At 38.6% G+C, this 24,689-nt stretch overlaps 3 protein-coding genes across 6 annotated transcripts; 2 read left to right on the top strand and 1 right to left on the bottom strand.

Moving 5' to 3' along the window:
- Positions 1 to 459: 459 nt before the first annotated feature.
- Positions 460 to 9,914, top strand: LOC113683645 (spermatogenesis-associated protein 20). Its single transcript, XM_027200899.2, has 14 exons — positions 460 to 749; positions 1,415 to 1,479; positions 1,762 to 1,916; positions 2,529 to 2,675; positions 3,439 to 3,643; positions 3,833 to 3,963; positions 4,813 to 4,917; positions 5,176 to 5,250; positions 5,866 to 6,084; positions 6,588 to 6,780; positions 7,296 to 7,464; positions 7,735 to 7,943; positions 8,663 to 8,862; positions 9,145 to 9,914. The coding sequence occupies exons 1-14, from the start codon at positions 520 to 522 to the stop codon at positions 9,394 to 9,396; spliced, it is 2,355 nt and encodes a 784-aa protein (XP_027056700.2). The 5' UTR covers positions 460 to 519; the 3' UTR covers positions 9,397 to 9,914.
- A 1,784-nt stretch (positions 9,915 to 11,698) lies between these two features.
- LOC113683639 (CCR4-NOT transcription complex subunit 3) lies at positions 11,699 to 22,878 on the top strand. 4 transcript variants are annotated; one of them, XM_089183842.1, is made up of 22 exons: positions 11,699 to 12,097; positions 12,190 to 12,257; positions 12,384 to 12,458; positions 12,581 to 12,670; positions 12,893 to 12,953; positions 13,400 to 13,467; positions 13,825 to 13,851; positions 14,036 to 14,104; positions 14,585 to 14,653; positions 15,086 to 15,130; positions 15,269 to 15,316; positions 15,427 to 15,493; positions 15,712 to 15,902; positions 16,792 to 16,954; positions 17,716 to 17,740; positions 18,113 to 18,411; positions 18,986 to 19,413; positions 19,788 to 19,902; positions 20,330 to 20,528; positions 21,181 to 21,313; positions 21,808 to 21,933; positions 22,426 to 22,878. In XM_089183842.1, exons 1-22 carry the CDS (start codon positions 12,073 to 12,075, stop codon positions 22,522 to 22,524), a joined length of 2,490 nt encoding a protein of 829 aa, XP_089039968.1. In that variant the 5' UTR covers positions 11,699 to 12,072; the 3' UTR covers positions 22,525 to 22,878. The 4 variants fall into 4 exon arrangements, with proteins under 4 accessions (XP_089039968.1, XP_027056695.2, XP_027056694.2 ...); XM_027200894.2 differs by having other exon boundaries at positions 19,785 to 19,902; XM_027200893.2 differs by having other exon boundaries at positions 18,113 to 18,441.
- A 777-nt stretch (positions 22,879 to 23,655) lies between these two features.
- LOC113683647 (histone H5) lies at positions 23,656 to 24,671 on the bottom strand. The gene has a single exon (XM_027200900.2). It carries the CDS (start codon positions 24,538 to 24,540, stop codon positions 23,965 to 23,967), a length of 576 nt encoding a protein of 191 aa, XP_027056701.2. The 5' UTR covers positions 24,541 to 24,671; the 3' UTR covers positions 23,656 to 23,964.
- Between the last annotated feature and the right edge of the window lie 18 nt (positions 24,672 to 24,689).

The raw sequence follows: 24,689 nt of genomic DNA, 5'->3' as shown, positions 1-24,689 counted from the left end.
AAAGTGTGTGGATGTGTTTGTCTTACCTACAACGGTTATCAATTACTGCCCAGGCAGACCACGGTTAAAATCTGGGAAGATTTTTGTTCTTTATTGCATTGACAACTGGAAAGCGGACAAAAGGGAAGGTTTGTTTTGTTCTTACAATCAATAAAATTGCGAATTTGTACGTGTAAGTCGACTTATTGACATCAGCATGTTTGTAATTTGTTTGTAGTGAGAGTGAGGGAAAGTTTTGTGAGATTTGAAGATTGTCACTACGAAGGTAAACTAGTTTAGAGTGGTACTTGGGAAAAAATTAAGGCTAGGGTTACACTTTTTCAAACGACAAGTATAGGAGAGTTTCTCAGCCCTTATGTTGCTTTTTTTTAAAACTTGTAAGGGCCCGGGACTGCCCAAAACCGCTTTGATGTTAGTTTACACCACATACTAACTAATGAATAAAGTCGAGGCTGCATTTTTACACTCATTCCCAGCTCCCGTAAAAGCAAGCGGGCTCTTCCTTAAAGTTGTACCCCCATGTCAGTACTTCCTCGCTGCTTTTTCGCACCCTTGATCTCGACAAACGCAAAAAAAACAGTAAGGAATACCGGTCTCTCCTGGTACATCCACAGATACTTACTAACTCTACATCGGACAATGGCATCGGCAAGTGGCGAAGGGGGATATGGGAAACCCAAACATACAAACCGTTTGCAGCACTCTAAATCACCTTACCTACTGCAGCACAAGCACAACCCTGTTGACTGGTAAGTTTCTGATCAGAGATTCGTTCTTGAAAATCTGACGTTACTTTGATCATAAAAGTCTTTCATGCGGTTGGACAAACTAGACATTTCACTTTTGTACGTAATAATTTTAATACATTTTTATATAAACAGGCGTTGTCTTTGACGGTTGAAAAGGGTGTTCGATTTCCATATAACATGAATGAACATACAAGCAACTCGTATGAAATGTTTTGTCTCCCGTTGCCTGACTTTTTTCATGGGAAAGTTATAAAAGATACTGTAAAAAATTTTTTTCAAATGCCCCTGAAATTACACTCTTAAAGTTTTAGGGTACTCAAACCCTTTGTATATGTGGTTTAGGATGGATGCTCAGAATCTGATAGCGATTTGTTAACAAATTTACAAACAGAGGGTGTAAGGGTGGTAACTAGGGCTTAGAAAATGACCAAAAACGTGTCACTCTTGAAAGAAATTTCTTGGGTTGAACTTGGTGTTAGGAAAATTTTTATAAACTTACTATCATGTACAAAGTGGTCTTGAAGCTGTCCCTGCTGTATTTTTGGTTGCATAAAATGTAATGACCCTTCCCCCCCCCACATTTGCACCAGTCCTCCCCCTCTCTATCAAATGGAGGTTCCTATCAAATTTCATCACCAGGTTTCAAAATTAAAATTATTTATCAGGTTTCCCTGGGGAGATGAAGCATTTGACAAGGCAAAAAGTGAAAACAAACCTATTTTTCTATCTGGTAAGTGAGACAGCATTGTAATTCATTGTACTTCAGAACAAAAAACTTTTTAAGAAACATTCACCAGACTGAAAACCTTTTCCACCACAACAGTTGAAATATGTCCATATTTTGATAACATGTTGTGGAAAAATCATTTTAAGAGAGTTTGTCAGAAGCTGGATCATTGTTTTAAATGTCATATGTGTCAGAAAGGTGTGTGATAATAATGAAACCAGTGGTAATAATTATAATGATAAAAATACCAATGATATTAACTTTAATTTTTTACTTCTAATACAGTCGGCTATTCCACCTGTCACTGGTGCCATGTGATGGAAAGAGAATCTTTTGAGAGTGAAGAGATTGCACAGATCCTCAATGACAAATTTGTTTCAGTTAAAGTGGATCGTGAAGAAAGGCCTGATGTGGACAAAGTTTATATGACTTATATTCAGGTATATATCTAGAACAGACTGCAAATTTTAATTATAATGGAAAAATTTTGGCATATAAGTACTGATTACTGATTGGCTTCTTGATCTGTGCACCATCTAATTTTTACCCACATGCTGATGGTGTGTATTTCAATTGAATGTCAGTGCTCAATGAAAATGCAGTCTAAGTAGAATATATCAGATACTTCATCCTCTCTCTCCCTTAATCTGAAAGCTGATTCTCCCAACTGATGGTAGTATAAAGTGGGTAAGTTTCTAAAGAAACTGGTGCTGTGACAGTAGGAGAGTATAACAGGGTAATTTTGTGTTATCAATTGAATCAAAAACATAAATTGGCCACTGTAAAGAGTTTAAAGGCTGACGTTTAGAGTGCTAGCCCTTCTTCAAAGCAATTGGAGGAATTGTGGGTTGTTTGTGGGTTTATATGCTAATTGCTATTAGTATAGTTCTTTCTCGTTAAGTTCAGGCCAAGAATTTGAAGTTCTATCTAAACAATATCCCTTTTAAAATTAATTGTTTTAATTCTCATTACTTATCTATTTAACTTTGTCTTAAAACAGTTTAGAGAATTTAAGGAATGATCACTCTTCTCTCTTCTTTACTTTGTTACAGGCTATGACTGGTGGTGGAGGCTGGCCAATGAGTGTTTGGCTAACTCCAGACTTGAAACCATTTGTGGGTGCAACATATTTTCCTCCTGAAGATCAGGTTGGCGGCCGCCCAGGATTTAGGACAATTCTTAACCATATATCTAAGCAGGTTTGTTTTTAAAAACAGATAGTACTCCATCTAAGGTATGATTGGGCAAGACTGGGAATTTTTTTAGCATATGAATTTGAGGCTAAATGGCAAGCCTCTCAAAAAAGCTAAAAGTGAGAGAATTTAGAAAAATCTTATCTCCCTGACTTGCTTTTTTTGAGTCTGATTATACCACTGCTGATTATATTTGTGGTAAGCCTCCCAGAAAAAATTCAACAAACAAATCATACACATATATCCTTGAATTTCTGTTTTTGAGTCTTATGATACCACAGCAAAAAAAATTCCAGAAGGAACTTATCAAAAAGGGAAACCCAAACTGAACAAGCTCAAATTATGGACCTGTAAAGGGACTTTTTATTGTTTTGAGTTTCCTTTATACCTAAAGTTTACTGATATGGCTTCATACTTGGCTCAATTTTCTTGGCTTGTGTCTGATCAAGTTTAAGTTGTTAATAACAGGTAGGATTTTAATCCTTTCACCCCTAAGAGTGACTACTGTCTAATTTCTCCTTGCAATAACTCCCCTAAATCACACATGACAGTCATAAGAAGATAGGAAATGATCACCAACTAAAGAATCTCTTATTATTGTTAAACAAATTCTCCTTGTCAGCACCTTAAGAACTGTATAATGAACAGTATGGAGAATATACATACTGATGTTTGGATGTAAAAGGTTAATCCTTTCCTTCTAGGTTTCATTCCTTGTTACAAGCTCTCAAAGTGATTCTGTTTTTTTTTTTTTTTTTTTTTTTTTCAGTGGGAGCAAAACAGGGAGAAGCTAACACAGCAAGCAAATATAATTTTAACTGCTATCCAGCAACATACAGGTGAAATGCACAAAGGTAGCGAGACAGAAGGTTTGCCAAGTACAGACTGCATTGACAAACTACTAAATGACATGAGCACAAGTTTTGATGAAGAATATGGTGGATATGGAGGGGCACCAAAGTTTCCTCAAGCCTGTGAGTAAAAATTTGACTTTTAGCTTTCTTAGAAACATCTTTTATTACTTTCTAAATGGCTGTAGTGTCTCACCCAAGAACACTGTCAAAAGGTTGTTTTTATTCCTCTCTGCAGTACACAAGTTGGAGCTTCAAAGCTCTTTCATAAATAGTGACTGATCTAATTTGCAATGTCTCTGTTTTCTGCAGCCAATTTCAACTTTCTCCTAAGATATTCCTCCTATAAGACTGGGTCTGAAGATGGAAAGAAGGCCCGTGGTATGGTCTTGAAGACTCTGGAATTCATGGATAAGGGTGGAATACATGATCATGTTGGACAGGTTAGCTTTTAAGGCTAATTATTAGCAAGTGACCCTGTGGCAAGGGGAATACCCTGAGGGTGAGGTCTATGGTCTATGTAACTCCCTATTTTTGTTGTGAAAAAGCAATAGATGGGATTAATAAACTTAACATGTTCCCAAATTAATGCATAAGATTTTTTTTGTATAAATGTCAGAATCTGAGAAACTGCACACTTACCCTTCCCTTATCCCAACAACAGTCAACTGATATCAAGGTAGGGTTAATGTTGGAATAGGGGAGGGGTAGGTGCACAGTTGTTCAGATACTGACATTGATCCATATTTTCCAGGTACCCCCCTCCCCTTGGTAACTTCTCCCTACATTCCTACTTGAGGACAAACTGACATCTAGCTGATACCTAAATGTTCAATTAAAATTTGCATGCTGAAGACTTTGTGTAGTGGGAAACCGAGCTGTAAAATTTTATTGTATAGATCATCTCACCCCACAGAATTGAATGGTCTCATTTTGAGCCCTAATATTGTCAATACTTTAAACTAGGACCTTTTACCATCTCAACTTTGCATACTCTGCTAACTGTAAGTGTATTTAAACCTCTTTAACTCTGTAACCCCAAGGTGTGACTAGCATCTATTTTCTCCTTACATTATCACTGGTGAAAAAAACAATAAGAACATGAGAATGAAGGAAGTGATCACCAACTAAAAAAGCTCTTGATTGTTAACAAATTCTCCTTGTCAGCACCTCAGGAAACTTATAGGGAACAGAAAGGAGAATATGCATGATGATATCCAGGTGTAAAGGGTTGAAAGAGTCCAGCATTTATGTACTTATAAATGAAATAAATATGTTTTTTTTTTTTTCAGGGTTTTCACAGATACTCAACAGATCGTTTCTGGCATGTTCCTCATTTTGAGAAGATGCTGTATGATCAGGCACAGCTGGCTGCTCTGTATGCTGATGGGTTCCAGGTAGTATAACACACTCAGGGTATTGTTTATTGTAAACATATCTACTTTAATTAAGATGATTTGGTTTTTATTAACTGAGTTGACTATGTAAATTGGCCACCTTAGAGAGCTAAACCACACACAACCTGCAATGATCAAGTGCTGTTTTCCTCTCTTTACAAAGTAATTGAGATTGACTGAGAAGTGATTGAGACAAATGCTTGGTTGCCTTTATGCATAATTATGATGATCTCATAACTTTTGTGATCTTTCCCTTAGGCCAGCAAAAATGACAAGTTTGCAGAAACTACAAGAGACATCTCGTTGTATGTTATGCGTGACTTAAGCCACAAGGTATGAGATTACAGTATTACCTCTAATCATATTTAGTGGTAGGTGCATGCAAACTGAGATCAATCATGGGCCTTTAGGCCCTAAGAATTAAATTTTGCCTTCTATTACCTGAGGACAAAAAAAGTGACAAAAAAGAAAGTAATACAGCTGTAAGAACTTCCTACAATATTTTAAGAAAGTGGAAGTGAAACTTTGTCTTATGCACAATTTAAAAAGAATCTCCACCGCTACTGACATTTTTTTAATGGCAAAGACCTGAACCCTTTAACTCCCATAAGTGACCAAGACAGAATATCTCCTTACAGTCTCAGTACAATATCAAGTAGACTAGTGAAGAGGATAGAGAAAAATACCAATTAGGGTATTATTAGTTGATCCAATACCAAATTCTCCTAAAACTAACATCATAAGAATTGTTTGGCAGACAGTAAAGAGAATTATGAATGAGACCAGAAATAAAAGGGTTACTGCTGAGGCCTATCTTGTTTTTGGAAGCATTTAGTGACTAGGTGTGAAGTTATTCACTCTAGACAGGTCTGTTTGTTTGAACCATATGTACTCTTAGGTGGGAAGGGACGATGAGATTTAATTTTTTCACCTTATTCCACTTACTAGGCAGGTGGTTTCTTCTCTGCTGAAGATGCTGATTCCTTACCAAGTCAAAGTGACACTCACAAGCGAGAAGGAGCTTTTTGTGTTTGGGAGGAAAAAGAGATCAGAGAATTGTTATTAGAGGAACGGGTTACAACCAAATCTGGCGAGAAGGTTCCTGTGTCCTTCATGTTCTTAAAACACTATGGTGTGGAGAGTGAGGGAAATGTCAAACCTCACCAGGTTGGTAAAACCAGTAAAACTAGTTTGAAACCCCAAAACGTTATAAATGCAGAGTCAATGATTTGTCTCCGGCAGACGAGTTTAGTGTATGTACTCCGAGTTGAAGTGGAAATATCCCAATCGCAGTGAGAACTTTTCCTTGACTGGCTCTGTTAAAATGTTTAACGAGAGACTGGCTGACTGACTGACTGGCTGGTTGGCTAACCGACTAATCAACATGACTGACTGACTGACCAACTGACTGAGTAATTTAGTATTATCAATTGAGCTGATAACACAAATTGGCCGCAATAAAGAGTTGTTAGCTTTAAAACTCTTTACGGTGGCCAATTTACGTTATCAACTCAGTTGACAATACTAAACTACCCTGTTACACTCTCCCACCGACGCAGCATCACAGTTTCTTTAGAAACCTGCTCCCTTTATTTATTTGACTGACTGACTGACTGATTAGCGGACCAATTGACTGACTGATGTACCTGAGTTTATCTTATTTCTGTTAGGATCCTCATAAAGAACTTCGAGGTAAGAATGTTCTCATTGTGCGGGGTAGTTTGGAAGAGAGCGCTCGATTATGTGACGTTGACGAAGCGGAGGCAAAAGAGCAGCTTGCTAGAGCTCGAGAAATTCTCTTCGAGGAACGACGGAACAGACCATCTCCTCACTTGGACACTAAAATGATCACTGCTTGGAACGGTAACTCTCAGTAATTGAATTTTCTAAGCTTTAGGACTAGTTTTCAGCGGTGAACGTACACACGGGAAATAGGGTGTTCAGTCATCTCAGCCAATCAAGTGCAAACTCATCAAAACAGCGCGAGAAGGGATGACGGTGAATTTATGTACGAGAATTATAGTGTTCAGTCGTCTTAGCCAATCAAGTGCAAATCCAAATCGTGTGGAATATGGTTCACGTGTTTTTTACCGCGCATTTTCTGGTTTCACATTTTCGATTGGATGTTACGCAATAGTAAAGCTATCGTCTTTTCAATGGTAGAATAATGATCAACCTTCCTGGTTTTAAATGTTTTGTGGAAAAGAAAAGAATGATTAACTTTGAAAAGAGAGACAATTCTATGCTCTCATGGTCTACTAAGTTTATGGAAGCAAATTTTAAATGTAGTTTATAGGCTTCGTTGTTCACTATTATCCTTCACAAGTGGGAAAAAAATCTTAAAATGACAATTTGACAATGTTCATGCTCGTTTCTAGGCTTAATGATCTCCGGTTTGGCGCGTGCAGCCCAAGTTCTGGGTGAAGATGTGTACGAGAAAAGAGCAGCAAAAGCAGCGGAGTTCGTGAAGAAACATTTGTTCGATAAGAAATCCGGGAAGCTCTTACGGAGTTGCTATCGAGGCGAGGGCGGCGAGGTTATGCAGATGTAAGTAACGACGTTCCCTACGTAATTGGCAGACTACGAGCAGTCCCTCATCTTCGACGAAGTCCGTCGCGCGAGTCAAGAAACAGAAAAAAAAAACGGCAAAAAAAAATTACGTTGTGCGCCACGCGGAGTTTTTTGCATGCCCCTTTCTCCGCAGCGCGCTAAAATCAATTTTTTTTTTACTCGCGCGACGGACTTCGCTTAAAAGGAAACAATGCTCGTAGGCTATGCATTTAGAGGATAATTCAATCTTGTTATTCCTCTTTTTAGAGATACACCAATTGACGGGTTTGCAGACGACTATGTGTTCATGATTCGCGGATTATTAGACTTGTATGAGGCTTCTTTGGACGAGCAGTGGTTGGAATGGGCCGTAACGTTACAAGCCAAATTAGACGAACTGTTTTGGGACAGTGCAGGAGCTGGGTACTACATGGCGACCTCTGATGATCCTTCTATTCTTGTTAGGATGAAGGAAGGTTTGAAGGATCTCATTAGTAATTCTCCTTTCTATCTGCCGTACAATTCTTGTAATATTAGTTCGGAGAACTTGCTATTGGATCAACTTATAATCTGCTAATTGGTGTTTTTCAGTATTTTCCTCACTTGTCTGCTTGCTATTTGTATTGAAATTGTGAGGAGAAATTCTGTCTCGCTCACTCGTGGTAGTTGAGGACTAAAGAAAATGTAGTGTGACAAAGTTTATTTTCAAACGTATTTGGCAGCCTCTGCCTCCTTCCAATTGTGTTCTTCAATCCCAGAAACAAGGAAACACCGACTCATATTTTTGTATGACGAAGTGACTAAAGTTTTTTTTCGTGTTTGTTAGGGCGAGTGGTAGGGGTATCGGAAGTTACTAGTGTCTACAGGCCTCTTCATCGGAGCCCGGGATCCAGGCTAGTCCGGTTAGGGGGACGAATTTTGTAATCTGATCGAGTGAGCAATTCCAGATCGGAACAAAATTTTTACCTGGGATATTTTCCAGCCTGGTTACCAACATCCTGGGCACAAGCTCCCAGATCGTAATAACCAGGCCTTTGTTAGCCCGTCATCTGATATGCTCATCTTCACTAAAACTTTAGCAACGAAGAGAGATGAGTTGTTGGAAACTAAGAGGAGGTCCCCGGATTCGAGGGATATGTTGTGTGGAACGATGTTTCTTTTATTCCTCAACTCAAATATTCCTTTACTTTTTCAGCTCAAGATGGCGCGGAGCCCAGTGCCAACTCCACGTCTGTTGGTAACTTGATTCGATTGTCCAGCTTTGTAGATCAGAAGTCTTACATAACCAGGGCAGAGGAAATCATAAAGGCGTCCGTAACCCTCCTTTCCAAGATTCCTCTCGCTCTCCCTGAACTAGTGTCAAATTACATCATGTATCTTCAACCTAGAAAACAGGTAAACATTTTAGTTAAGTTTTTGTGTGTCCCGCAGTCCCTTAAGGAAAACAAGCAAATGACTTGAAGCGTGGGAAAACGCAAGTGACCAGGTCGCGGTTGTTTTTGGTTTTGCATCTGTTTGGTTGAGACGATGGTGTGAGTTTTCTAAACCAATCACAGGGCAAAGTTAAGTAAAACCAAAGCCGTCTCGGATCACGATATACACTCAGATGAAAATTGCTCCAATGACTAGTTCAGTTACATGACCTCTTGCCACATCTCAAAGTAAATTTTTTTTCAGATTATTATTGCGGGCGATCGAGACTCACAAGACACTAAGGATCTCCTAAAGTGCGTCCACTCCCATTACATGCCAAACAAAGTCCTCATGCTATGTGATGGTAAACAAGACGGGTTCCTGGCATCCAAGCTCTCTGTGTTCAAGACATTGGAACGGAAGGATGGCAAAGCCACAGCTTACGTGTGCGAGAATTACACTTGCTCGCTTCCCGTGAACTCTGTCGAGGAACTAGAAAAGATTCTCTCTAAATAAGTGTTGCAGTGTGGTTCCCACCGTGTTACAGTTCTCGTTCAATAACGTCGGAGCTTATCAACTTTCCTTACAACTAAACACCATTTTCGAAAAGATAGGCTTAGACCGCAGGACTAGCGAAAAGTTTTGTGTTTTTGGTCGAGCGTGGGCAGGTGCGAGGCGCACGCGAAGAGTAAATCACACGCGAGAAGAAGCGCGGAAACACGACTTCTTGTTGGTTAAATGGTGTAAATGGTGGTTAAAAGCATAACGTTATGCGTTAAGGTGGCATTCTGCTGATCACAGGATATTTGAAGAAAAGAAACCTTTGTAGCGTAAACGGATTTTTAAAGGAGCATATCATTATTGTAGTACTGCATGATAAGTTTTAACGCCAAAATGTTGGATTTTTTCACTCGTAGAATAACCGCCTAGTGAATCCAGAAGTGTTTGTGGAAACAGTCAACCAAATCTTTTATGGTCTCCATTTGTCTGTCAGAGTCAATTATTAGATGTTATTAAAGCTATTCTGTACTTTTTGAGTGCGCTGAAAGGTAGATCGAAAGGCCTGGGTTCGATCCCTCTGGGTCACTCTCTCATACCCAAATTCTACCGCGTACTGCTACAACCGCTTTGCCGTGGCAGGTCTAGGTACTAGACTACAAGACTTTAAAATTACTCTCGCAGTGCAAACTGTCGGGAAACCTGACTAAAAGCCATGGGGGAGGGGAGGAAGGAAACCCCTCAATGTAGGGGTAATTTATCCATTGGAAAGCAGCAGCCAATGTAGCCGCCTTCTTTTTTCAAGGTGGCCAGAGATAGTTTTCCAAGACGCCTACCGGCTATGTCAAAAGCGCCCCAAAATCAACTTTCGTAGTCGAACGAATTTCACACATTTGTTTACCAAAGGATCGAAGCTTGAAGTGGTGGACATGGCATGACGATCGCTATTTTTATACTAATACCATGGGGAAACCCATCAAACAGTTTTTAAGGGACGGTCTCGAAGGTTCCTCGATAGATTTTCTTACAATTTCAGGATTTTCTCTTTTCGCACTATATTAATTTTCAACAAATTAAATCGAGCCGTTTTGAAATTATGATACCACTAAGTTTACAGACATGATAATGTCTACGGAATGAGCTCTAAATTAAGTTATATCCGACAAATAATCTTTATTTTTAGTTGGACACATTTTCAATATGTTTTTGCCATTATGCTAAGTTTGAAACTATTTCGTTGAGTCGAGGAGAAACTACTGCGTCACGACTTAAGATTATTTTCAATTCTAATATTTACTGGGCTCTAATTTGGGTCTAGGTCCGCTTATCATGGAAAAGCCTCTTTCTAATTTTTCTAAAAACACCGTATGTGAAATTCGACATATGTGCAACAATTTAGATTCGTTGTTCTTGACATTGAGATAATGTTATTCTGGTAAAGAGGCCGTGAAATGTCATCCCTTTACTCTCATGGGTTTTTTGTTACACCCGTGGTATGAAGTTGAAAGCTATTGTCTTTTTTGTTTGTTCTATAATCAATGCCGTTCGCTCTTATTCGAATAATTTTTCATGCATTAGCGTTACCATTCGTTTAATTTTCACTTGGGTTATTCAAATCGTAGGCGGCATTTCTAGTTGAACAAAAGGAAAGGACAAACGGTCTGTCATATTCGTACCTTCAGCTGAACAGAAAACTGAGGTAAGAAATTAAGGTGCCATGTTTTCTGTGACTCCAGCTCAACCCCTTGACCCGCCAGCTTAAAAGAAACGGAATATGCCTCTGCAGGAAGCTAGGAAAATGATGGAAGCAAAAATACCCCCAGCTAATTGCTTCATAAACTATTGAAACCACAGTCTGCGCCAGTTAGGATATCAGTAAAAGGAGACGAACGAATGATTAGCCGGAAGGATATCGGCGAGGTTTTTTACCGGGTTGCACTGGTTTTCGCTCCTAAATTGAATCCTACCTAAATTGACGTTTGATTCTTGTAGATTTAGAGTCGCGTGGGCGGAACAGGGGGGAGGTTGGCATAAAGTACTGATAATTTATTTGTATTTTCCAGATGGATGAAAGTGAGGAATTGGGTAGAGGTGGTCTTAGGCTGGTAGAAGAAGCGTTGGTTTTTATTTTCATCTGCTTTTTTGAACTATTGCCAAATTTCAGTGTCTTACAGTAACGCAGGTGTTACCTCCCAGAGTGACTTCTTGTGGCGTGATTAGTGTGTGTTTAGGGAAAAACTGACAGGCGTTTTACAGCCGCGGATTGGTAGCCTGGGAACAAGCTATAGAGTAACGAGCTCATTCTTGTCGAGTACGTCGAAAATAAAATAATAAAAAAGCGACGAAAGAGTAAATATACCCGTATTTAATACTCACTTTAGAATGGAGTTTTTGAAGAAAATAGTGCTATTTCCGCTAGGCGCGATGTCGTGTTTTTCTCAACTTCGTTTTCTCGGAATGGAAAACACACGTTAGCGCATGACATGTAGGTGGTGTGCTCATGCGCTTTGTCAAGAATTATCCCATAGTACTTTTTATGGCGAGGTGAAAAGCATCATTTTGCCAAGTTATCCCTTACAGTTCGTGAATTAATTTCCCCCACTTTTCTCAATCATTGCGGAATTTTAACGCTGAATATCCCAGTAGTTATTCCAGCTACGAAATTATGCTTCTTAAGAGCGACGCAGCGAGGTAATGGCGGATAAACGGAAGCTACAAGGTAGGACGAGTTCATGGCTTTCCCTTGATGTTTTTTTGACTTGCAAAGATTTCGTCCCACTTCCTTTTTTCATTTTGCCTGTTTAATCCTAGGTGAAATTGACCGTTGCCTAAAGAAAGTACAAGAAGGTGTAGAGACATTTGAAGATATCTGGCAAAAGGTAATTGGAAGAGTTATAAGTCAAACCGTGAAGTTCGAACAGGCCATGATTGAGATGCTATTCTCAACACGTTAGGCTCACACTTGGACAGTTTGGATGATAATAATAGGTGACGTATTCTTTTAGGTTCACAGTGCGTCAAACGCGAATCAAAAAGAAAAATATGAAGCAGACCTCAAGAAGGAGATCAAGAAACTACAGGTTTGGCAAAGGGTTCATTTATGTTCGTTTTGTCGTTTGTCATTACATTGTACAACCCTCGCATCATTCCCAGTTCAGTTTGCCGCCAGTTTGAAATTTAAAGTTTGTTGAATATTTTGCAGCGGTTGCGAGACCAGATTAAGACCTGGATGGCGTCTAATGATATCAAAGACAAGAGAACTCTCCAGGAAAACAGAAAACTTATCGAGACGGTAATGTATAGAGTTTGTTTTCTTCAAAATGGCGTCCAAGAGTAGCGCCATTTTTAATTATGGTATAGTTAAATTAAGACTGCTATACATTGGCGGCAATTAACTTAGTGTTTTCCAAACATTGATTAGTTATCTTATAATTAACTTACAACCTTTCTCAAGGGATTCTTGAGAACTTAAAGGTTGAAGTAACTTGTTTTAAACATTGTTTCTTTCTCTTAGCAAATGGAAAGATTCAAGGTTGTTGAGAGAGAGACTAAAACCAAGGCCTATTCTAAAGAAGGTATGTATTTTATCAAATTGAAGTATGTTTTGTCACCAGAGCATTATATTGTAAAAGAGAATTATTTTCAAATGTCCTTCAGGAAGGGGTTTTGTGCAGAACCTAATTATATACTTTGTCTCCTTGAAAAAGCATCCACACTCTAATAAACATCCTTCCTCAAATAACGCCCACCTCCTGGGTAATATTGTTAATCAAGTGCCCCTCCCAAATGAGCACCCCCCTTTTCCTTCCTCACTTCCTTAATATTAGGAACACAAGGAAAACCTATTTCTAGGGCCACTTTATTTATAACTTTTTAAGCTAACCACAGTTGAATCAGTAGAGGAGAATAATAAGCATCTCCCTTGAATAACCACCATTGAACATGCTGAAATTTTAAATAAGCATTTGGGCACTTAATCAAGGGAATACTTTAATCTAAATAATAATTTTGGTGTTAACAGGACTTGGACTTGCTGCAAAGATAGACCCTGCAACCAAAGAGAGAGAGGAGGCCAGTATTTGGATTACAGTAAGTATAGTTTCTAGAGTCACCATAGGCTGAGGATTTAACCAAATCTAACTAGAGTTTTGATGAATACTGTATCCTCAGATTGCATTTCTGATAAGCCAGAAGTGAAACCATTCTTTCTTGTGATCTGTCTGGGAAGTTTGCCCAATAACTATGTGTAATCAGAAATTTGAATGATTGTCTCTTTTTTGAGTTAATAGTGAATTTGCCTGTCACAAGCCATGTTATTTGAATATTGCTACTTTTGAGATTATCCCAGAAAGCTGACCACATGAATCAGTAAAGTAAGCCAGTTTTATTTCTATTTTGGAGCAAAAGGGAAATATTAAAGTTCCCTGATTGCTTTTCTCATTGCAGGAAGTCCTAGAAAGGCTACAAATAGAAGTGAGTTACCCAAGCACATTAAAAGAAATGAAATGTCTGTAATGGTTGATGCATGGCCTCATGTTTACATTGGTTTTGGTTGTGGTTCCCAAATATGTACCTTCTTTTGAATGTATGAATTGAATGTAGAAGATTTTAAATAGGTCTTCTTAGAGATTGGTCATTTTTTTTCTTTTTATTCCAGGTGGATCAAATTGAGTCAGAAATTGAACAAGTGTATGCAGGATCACGCAAGAAGAAACTTGATAGAGATGTAAGAGTTGTGTTCACATGTAAACACTTACATACTAGTTGAGCAATGATGATAGTAAACTAAAATTTATCAAATTTGTTGAAGAAACTAAATGCTAAAAAGGGAAATGATGTTTGTTCTTTTTGTGTTGGGTAGTGTTTGGCTGGTGTAGTTTAGTAAATAAACCCATAAACAGGGTTTGCACAGGTCCTAAAAATAAGACAGGCCTGGAATTTGGTAAATAATTTTCCTAGACTGGAAAGTTCGGGATGAGGACTTCTGGTATTGGAAAGTCTTTGCAATTTGGAATCCAGTATCAATTGAAACTGTTGGTATTTCTTTATTGGCATCCTTGCCATCTTCAATTTGTAAGAAGAAACTTGGTTGCCCCTGAAAGTTAAGGACTGTTATGTATATTTGAAGTCCTGAAAAAGTCCTGGAAAATTGTCTCTTGAAAGTGTACAAATCCTAATAAATTGACTTGCTTTTCCTATAACACAGAGACAAGATAAGGTGGATGAGTTGCAAGAATGGGCTGGTAGACATCGGCACCACAACCAACAATGGGAGGTGTGATTAGAATATGAGTTGCCTTTGGTGTTGGTGATTATAATGGTTAAAAAATAAAAAGAAATAGAAGCTTGTTTGATGGAAAAGAAAACCATTCATTCATTCATTCATTAATTGAGTCATATTGTGACTGGGAAATTCAATTACTTGTTGTTTTGGTAAATGTCAAGTTTTGACATTCCTTGTTAGCATGTACTATAGATAGTTTAATTAAACACAGGTTTGAACTGCTTGTCATCAGTAGCTGACACTCTGTTGTGCACTTGATAGTTATGGGACATGGTCAATGGAATAATTTTTGACTTTGCTACCAAAGCACTTTGCTTTTTTCACATTGCAATGTCAGTTTGTTTCCTGACTTCTCATTACTTCAGATGTCATTACTGGGTCATTGCTGATAATAATTCTTGCTTGTGTGTAATCGTTTTGCAGACAATCCTTAGAATGTTGGACAACTGTACAATACAACCAGATGATGTATGTCTTTTATTTTGTTTGCTTTTTCCTGGGTTTTTATGACTCAGTTAACTAATTTACTTATGTGTAACATATTTACCACTTTGTTGAAAAAACTTGCATTAACTTTTGTTTTGGCATTTGTCTCCATTGTTATAGATTAAGAAGTTACAAGAAGACATGGATTATTATCTAGACTGCTACAAGGTATTCAGCTTGTCTTATTTCATGATCAATTTTGTGGTTTACTCAAATTTTGTGGTTTGTTTCGTTTTGGGGGCTTTGGCATCTTTGTGAGCATATAATCTGTTTTGTAGGAACCTGACTTCCAAGAAAATGAATTCATGTATGATGACTTTGACCTTGAAGAAAACATTGCAGCCTGTAAGTGTTTCTCCTAGTTTCAATCAGTTATGAATCAATTTTTTGAAGTATTAGCAGTATGTACATATTGACTGGGTGAGAGGGCCAGATGGGAAAATATTTATATTTAACCAATTTTGTACTATCATGTATAAAATTTTGGTGATCACTGTTGTAATAACAGGAATATTTTTATACCTCAACTAAGTTAGTATGTATTATTAAATTTTCCTTCATAGTAAACACTTTGGCAACTTCCCCTACTGAAGATGATGACATAATTGTCAATCACAATCATGTTCCAATGTCTCCAAGTTCTACAATACCTCCAAACTCTCCTGGCACCCCAGGCACTCCAGGCACTCCAGGCACCCCAGGCACACCAACCACAACTGGACCAAACTCAGGCACAGGGACCAAGATAAATCTGGTAACTCTAAACAAAACTTTGCTTTGAAAATTTAAAAGAGGATTCCCTCTTGCTCAATTAAAAAGCACATTAATTGGATTTGAATTTTAAGTTTTTCTTATCTTCTATGATGGTTTTTTCATTAGGCTTATTCATGTACATTACTTAATATTGGAAAATCAAGCAATGGCTGAGTCTTTTGTCAGCTTACAGTTGTGAATAAAACTAACTTTATTTAAAAGCTGATATGAACACTGTGCATAATTGTTGCTTAGTGACAGTTTTGTTCTATTATCGTGGTCATATAAGTGAACTGTATGTACTTGTGTGATTGTAGCAGTTTTAACCTTATGGTCATATCAAATGAAAATGATATTTCTTAAGTTTGGAAAGGAGTTGCAACAGATGTCTTTTTTTTTTCTCCATGGAGAGCTGGGTTCAAATAATAGGATTTTTGTAAATTAAAAAAATTAAGAAGAGGACCATTTAGTTAAAAATAATTATGATTCTGCTTAGCTTGCATCATTCCTGAGCATGTGGTTATCATGGGATTCTGTCTATGAAAACAGTTAAACTTCCCCATAGTATGATGCAATTAAATTGGCAGACAGGAATTTTGAAAAACACTACCAAGTATATATTTGTGCCTAAACTCTGTGCTGGTGTTTTTCAAAATACCTGTATGTTTGTTTAACACAGTTATGTTCATAGTACCTGTTTACAAGTATTATTTTGCTTATCAAAGCTGTGCTCCCTGGAAGATAATGGGGTGCCTCTAGACTCTTGACCAAGGAAGGTGCCCTGTTTTCTTACAAGCTTTTGTTGACACAAGCACCTGTGCTGGATGAAGCACAGCTCTGGTAATAACAAGGAGAGTTGATGATGTAAATGAATTTATTGTTTCCTACAGAGCTCACCAAGGAAAAACTCAAAGAATGATGCTTCACAAGCAAATAGTTTGCCAAACAACTCACCCCCTCGGACATCAGCTTTCAAGATGAACAATTCAAGTCAGCCTGTAGTTACACAGACAACATCAGCAATCACTACTGGTCCAACAATTATAAAAGCTAGTAAGTTTTAAGTGTACCAGTATTTGAACTTGCAGAGTTTATAACATTCTGCAAAGCAGTTATCTGTGAATCACTTTACTAAGGAAGACATGATAAAACTTGTGAAATTAACATTATGATAGTAGAACTTTATCAACGAAAGTTTATCAGTTTAATTACTGTTAAATATTGCTTACATTTGTAAAATTAGGTCTACTGCTACTACTTTCACTGCTACCCAGACTAAAAGCTATTTCTCTTGGAAAGCTTTTATAGTCATTGTGTGTCAGCTCACTTAAAAATTTTTTTTTTTTTTGCCTTCTATGATTGTTCAAGTTAGTGCAGTTCTACTAAATTTACTCATGTGCTGGGTAGTTGAGTTTGTTATTAGATTGTCAGTCTTTGCCCTGTGCTAGATTCATCAAGTATGATTTTGCTACCAATGTTTCACAGTTGTGGTTGAACCTCTTGGACTTAATTTTATTTAAATCAAACTTCTCACTAACTGGAAACTCAAAGTAATTTCTTCTAATTACATTTCACATTTACATTTCCAAGTATCATAGTCTATTTTACCCAAGCCTTGGTTGCGCAAGTTTACAGGGTTTTACTTGATACTGTTTTACTTTTCTTGTTGACATAAAAGTGTTCCTGGGCTCTGATGTGTAAACTCTACCCATATTTATTGCTTAATCATCTTCATCATCTGACTCTGCATCACTGCCAGTTCAAAATTGCTTTAAATGTAAATCCTTGGTTCACTTTTTGTTGTTTTCCATCAGGTAATACACCAGCAAAAGTTGTTAAGTAAGTGGTTTTGTTACTATCATGTGCCTTAATGTAAATATTTTCTTCAGTGAAATACTTTATTTGGAGTAGTCAGGTTTTACAATTTAATGCAGATTTCCTTGCACCAATTCATTGTGCACTTGCGATGTATGACAAATGAGAGAGAGAAAATATGTGAAAATTTTTGGCCATGATTTTTGTGGCAAAAACTCCATTGGGGATTAGAAAATGATAATTTATTCATCTATTTACATAGAGTCATTGTGATGTCAGAACTTTTCAAAATTTGTTTTCCCCCCCCCCCCCCCCCCCCCCACACTTTTCTTGCACTCTCATGACATGACCAACTGAATAATAATGTTAAATTGATATGTTGTATCTTTGTTCTAGTTCAACAATCCACACAAATGCAGTTGAAAATCATGAGGCCAGTAATGGTGAGGAGCCTGTACAAAAGTCATCTCAACCTAACACACCTCCTCCACCTGTGTCAGGATATGCTGTGGCTGCAGGCGCACAACAGAACCATGTTGAAAATGCACCTACATCACCTGCCGTTTCAGTAGTACCAACAAGACCAGTGAATCATATTTCATCGGCATCAACAACAGTACCAAGTAGTTTATCATGGACTAGTTCAGCGCCTGGAAATGGCACTGATCTCTCCACACATACTAACCACTTTTCTGGTAATTTCAACAGTACGTTAGAATGCACAGGTGAAAGAGGTTTTGATATGCCTTTTTAAGGCACATTTCTATGTCTTGATTAACTTCTCTGGTATTATCTTAATGATAGTCTGCTAAAAGGCCTTTTAGGTACAAGGAGAGAAAACTAAAGAGGAAGCTTGTCTTCTTCCAATTCCCTTCCATCAGCTCAGGCTGACCTCCCCTCTGCCCATCTTGCTTAATTGCTTTTTTTCCTTTTTTGACTTTTTTTCCTTCACTCTTTCATGCATATATGGATTATATATATATCTTTTTTGTTTATTAATTTTTATTTTAGAATTTCTTTAATTTTGAAATATGTGGTTGGTTTTTTTCTTTGTCTGCTTAGAGAAAGACATCTTGACTTTTCATGTACACAGGAGTCTTAATCCAGGCTTGAAACACTTGTAGCTTTGAAAGACATAACGCAGAAATGTTTGGATAGAAAACTGTAACAAGTATCGTTATTCTCAGAATCAATAGTTCTCTAATTTGGCTTATGCAGCTACTGTGTGTTCTTTGGAATGAACTAATTTTACTCTCCTTTATGTCTTAGAGTCAGAAAGTGTTGCATCGAGTGTGGCTGATTTTGTGTCATCAATTGCATCATTGTCCATTACCTCTCCCCCAACGATATCAACAGCAGTACCACCTTCACAATCCAACTCCTTACCTCCATCATCACCTAGTCTTAATTCTGTCCTGGGGATGAAGCCATCAACATCTGCAACACAGGTCCTGGTACAACCAGTTTCCACAAGTATGACCTCATCTCTTCCTCCAACTTCAGTACCGGTTTCTGCTCAAGGGTCAGATTTAAGTGGGTTTAACTTGTCAATGACTGCACCCCTTTCATCAAATTCTGGCCCAGTCTTACCTAACTCTACAGTGTCAATGGGAAGTGAACCCTTAGTATCATCTGCTAATCCACCAGCATCAATTTTAAGTGGTTCTCATCTCATGTCAAACTCAGGACCAACTCAGGTACTGAAAGTTCATGACATTTTACATTCTCTTTAATTTTGTTTTTTAACTTTACCATGGATGCTGATAAACCATAACACCTATGGCACAAGCTAAAATGTAGGGGCCAATAAGTTTTTCACACAAGTATCAAATTATACAATGAAAATAGATCAATTAGAAATGAGAAAAATACTTGTGATGCTTCACTGACTGAAACAACATGAATCCTAAGTGACAACACCAATGCCATCAGTAACTGACAGTAACAGTTGCTTACATTCTCACCAGGTAACAGTGTGGATGTGATGTTAAAACTGTTACTGCATTTGTTAAATTGAAAGAGAAGAGCACTTTTTAACATGATCGCTATTTTCCTCTTCAATTTGTAGCAGCCTTCAACATCTAATTCATTCTCATCATTGAAGTCCATGGCTGCTCAAGCAGTGGCGACAGCTGGATTGAACAATTCTATCTCAACGCCAACGGACTACAGCACAGAAAGTAGAGGTGACTTTGGGAGGATTGGGTTTGTTGTTGGCACTTGTTATGGTAGTCTGTTCACAGATCTTCTGTTTCTTTTTGATCACTCTTTTTTATCACATGCAAAATGAAAATTGTGGCATAATTACCAAATGCCAATTGTGTGCACTGTTAAAAGGGTTGCAGTTAGTCATTCTGGTGAATGCACTTGTAAAAGAAATAAAATAGTTTGTCTTGTGATCCGTGGTCAGTTTTGATGTGGATTATGATGTTTTGACTGCATAATGAAGTCTTGCAGTATTCACGAAGACAAAAAAAAAAAATAGTGGCCATTCACATTGAAAGTGACTACATTGGCAGGCAAATGATTTTGCTTCTGATGCTTACCATATTCTTGTTTATAATGTTATATTACCATTATTTTTATTATTATTATATTTTTACTGTATGTCAGGTCTGTTTGACTCAAGCAGTAGTCAAACAACAGATAAGACCAAAGCATCGCAAGAGACAAATACTGCGCATCTCCAGCCATTACTGGGTGTGGCTCCATTAGGTCCTGTGCCCCTAAACAAGGAGAGGTGTTATCAGCTGGCTATGTTGGAAACTGCATATCACCACCTACCTCTTCCAGCTGATTCGGAGAAAGTCAGGTACAGTATATCTTTTACTGAACTTGTGTGCCAGTGCAAGAGGTTAAATTGAAAACCACAGTCACTCTTTCAACTCAAATTAACTGTGCGTCTCCTTCCAATTTGTATGCAAGCTTGCATTCAAATTCAATATTTCACCCATGGAGTTTCATTTGACATGTGAGGAGTTGATCAATTTTGTACTTGGTTTCAATTGCAATTTAATTTAAAAGAGGAAAATTTATTATGTAGAAGGGTAACATTCTACCACAACATGTATGCTGCTTTCATTTATAAAATTACACTTACAGGCAGCACTTATCTGTTAAATTTAATCAAACTCTACAGTAAGGATTCTTTCTGTATCAATCAGTGCATCGTTTCATTGAGAGAGTTACCCATTTGCCTAACCCTTCCTTCTCTCCTCATGGAAGAGTTAGAAGGCAAACTGACAAATTATTTGTGGCTACTTGTAATGTTTTATCACCCACCCAGGGGTAGGAGAAGGATCAGTGATACTACTAGTTCTTCTGTGTTACTGATGTAGACCGTCTCTGTGTGAAAATTAACCCTATAAATGATAATATTTCAACTTATCCTTGTACGTCACGTTGTTTTTTTTCTTCTGTAGGCAAATTATTTGAGAGTCAATTTGATTTTCTTCTGTCAACAGACCTTATTTACAGCGCAGCCCTTACCCAACACCCGCGCATCATCATCAACATCCCCCACAGCATGTAGACTCGATAGAATTCTTCCAAAGATTGTCCACGGAGACGCTCTTCTTTATTTTTTACTACCAAGAGGTGAGCCTCTGAATTTCAACAGCGTTACACGTGTGTAAATTATTTTATTATTGTCACATTCAGTTAATACTCGAACGTGAGGCTCCCGCGGTCGGATTGGTAATACTCTCTAATACTCTCTTACAGTCCTTTATACATTCCTCTCTAAATAAGTGGAGATGGGCTTGTTGTATCTTGATCTTTTATCTTCCAACGTCAGTATATCCCTTACTGTTCTCTGGTGTTTTGATTAAAGCCGGTTACCGCTGGTTTATCGCCGGCCTATAAGTCCTCTCACCACCGTCTGTTTAGGCTGCCAGCTGGCTCTTTGTTTGGGTTTGGCTTCTCGGCACAGCTCCCTTTTACACCATCGGCAGGTTCTCTATACATTTCCTGTGTGTGAATTAATGTGGTTATCACACCAGGCAGTTGACTGAGGGTTTGACAGTTTTTCGATTCTGAAAATTGCAAGAAAATGTGGTGAGTCTGATGAGAATTTGTTGATGGAATTCTAGGGAACGAGAGCACAGTACTTAGCAGCAAAGGCTTTGAAGAAGCAGTCATGGAGATTTCACACCAAGTACATGATGTGGTTTCAGAGACACGAAGAACCTAAGGCAATCACGGATGAATATGAACAAGTAAGTATATGTGACCAGCGGTCCTTTAATCCAAAGAGAAAAACCAGCTTAGTTTCTGTTCCTTTCTGCCGGCCTACGGATCGAATAACTAATCAACAGAAAGGCATGGTCGGGCGTAGAGAGTGGCAAAATCATAACAGCAAAGGGAATTATAACAAGAAGCTAGCGAGCATTCAAAATAAGCCTGAGTATTTGGCTTTAAGTGTGGGAAACTGTGAGAGATTGGTTATTTTTGGAAGTTTGCACCGGGGTTTTTTAGAGCGGGAAAAAGAGCGGCATAGAGCGGGAAAAAATTAGTTCATTCTCAGATTACTTTCGACACTTCATCGAAAGTTGTGCTAGCCTAGAGGGTCATCTTGGGAATGACTACAAACATTTGTCAATTGTTTCATGAGGTGACTCTAGGGTTTCCGTGCGTGGCAGCTTTATTTTTCGTTCACGGGCGTGGACTCGCGCGTATGGCAAAACTAACTCTTGCACTTGTTCTTTCAGGGCACCTACATCTATTTTGACTACGAAAAATGGGGTCAAAGGAAAAAAGAAGGCTTTACTTTTGAGTATAGATACTTGGAAGACAAAGAACTCCCTTAGAAGTACTTAGGAACGGTTAATAACCAGGCATGGTCTAAATCGCGGGACACTAACAAAGTTCACCCGAGAGCACGAGCAACAAAGGGTCCATGAAGAGCACAAGGCACATGGGCCTAGTGCTAGCAAACAGAACGTGGAAATGAGAGAAATCAAAACGTACATTTTGTATGAAGCGCTTGACTCGTGCATTTTTTTTACCGGCTGTGTCTACGTTGGGTTAGTTTCAAGGGATTGACGCAGCTGATCTTGACAGCTTCGTACGACCTCGTCTGTTTTATGAACACTGGCTTGTTTATAATTGTAAATATGAATGCTAGCTCTAACAATTCCGTTCATTAAAAAATTGAAGCATAATGGTGTGGCATTTTTTGCGTCCCAAAACTTCCTTGATTTTTGCCTAGCTTTGAGAGCTCATCTAGGTTTAAAAAAATATATCTAATATATCATATATATTGATCAGCTCCCAGTTGGCTTGTTAGCTCCGATGGTAGAGCGTTGCACCGGTATCGTAGAGGTCATGGGTTCAAATCCCGACGGGCCTGAATTTTTTCCAGCTCCTATTTTTAACTACTTGTTCAGTAGTGTTCTTAGCTGCGAGGATCTCTTAAATTCATAGCTACTCTCCTTGAAAAGATGACGGTCCGTGAATCGAAGGTTTCTGCCTTGCCCCAAATGGCAATTTGTTAAGTATCTTCGGTAGTCTTCGAAAGATGGGTCGTGCCGAGGAACGGAAGGCGGCGACTCACTGAAAACAAACCACAGGGTAATGACGTCTACGGAAGAGGGCAACTATCACGAAGTGACATGTTCTCAGGCTTTATTGGAGTACGTTCAAGCCTGTTATGAACCTGACTAAAGCCCCGTTTCGAGATCTAATTGTTTGGAGACCCCTTAACTTATGTCTGGAGGGGCTGTGTTCTCGTTCCATTCCCTATGCATTCTCTCATCGTTGCCAAAATCATGCGGAACTGGGCTTAGTGTGTAGTCCTTAGTCGGGAATTTTGATCACTTTGAGTATACTTGTTATTCACTTGGAACTCTATGGAGGACAGAGGGGAGGGTTGGAAACAGGATCTAATTTAGGACAAAGCCCAAACCCCATTACAAGGCTACAAATACGACAGACATTAATTGTTTGAAAAAAATTCGTTTCCTTCCTCGATTTATTTACAAAACCTTCGCGCAACTCATGACTCTGTTACCGGTATTTTACATAAATAAATGTCTATCAAAAAAAGAAACCTGTTACTGAACGGAAATACACATCTACTAATAGAATTCTGAATTCTTACTATCTCTGTTTTCTAGACTACGCTCGGCACCCTCCGCTATAGCAAAGGTTTGTTTTTTTTTTTTTTCTTAACTTACTAAGTCAACGGAAACCGCAGTCTCTAATATGAACAGTAGGATGATCTAGTCCTCAATTAATCATCACTCTGCTTATTTCTTGGCGGCCTTCTTCTTGGGTGTCTTCTTCGTTGGGGTCTTTGCTTTCTTTGCAGCTTTCTTCGCAGCAGGTTTCTTAGCGGCTGGTTTCTTCGGGGATTTTTTAGCGGCCGGTTTTTTCGCAGCTGGTTTTTTCGCAGTCTTCTTTTTGGCAGCAGGCTTCTTTTTAGCTGCTGCTTTTTTGGCGGCTGGTTTTTTGGCTGCCGGCTTCTTTTTGGGTTTGGCTGCCGGTTTCTTGGCTGCAGGCTTCTTCTTCGGTTTAGGTTTAGGCTTCGGCTCAGCGGCTTTGTTGACCTTGAAAGAACCAGATGCTCCAACTCCTTTGGCCTGAATTAGCTTGCCAGCAGCCACAAGTCTCTTGAGATTGAGTTTCACTTGTACGGCAACATTATCTCCTACTTTGTAATGTTCCGATATATATTTCGTGATCTTCTGGCGTGAAGATCCCGTTCGCTCCTTCAACTCTTTAATCGCTGCGATAATCATTTCTTCGTACTTCGGGTGCTCGGCGGGCTTTTTCGGTGCCTTTTTCTTGGGTGCCTTAGCTGCGGCTGCCGGTGCATCGCCCATGGTGACTGATTATATTAATGTAGTAACGAGGTTCCACGGAATAAATCGATCGCGAAACAATCAAACTCACGAACTTTCACTCGGAGTCGCTTGGGGAGAAGTGACGCAGCTACGAACGCGCATCTTATTCATACATCGTGTGCGGACCA

This window comes from Pocillopora damicornis, chromosome 10 (genome assembly GCF_964200805.1).
Source record: "Pocillopora damicornis chromosome 10, jaPocDami1.2, whole genome shotgun sequence".
Lineage (NCBI taxonomy): Eukaryota > Metazoa > Cnidaria > Anthozoa > Scleractinia > Pocilloporidae > Pocillopora > Pocillopora damicornis.
This window is presented reverse-complemented; position numbering and strand designations above follow the sequence as displayed.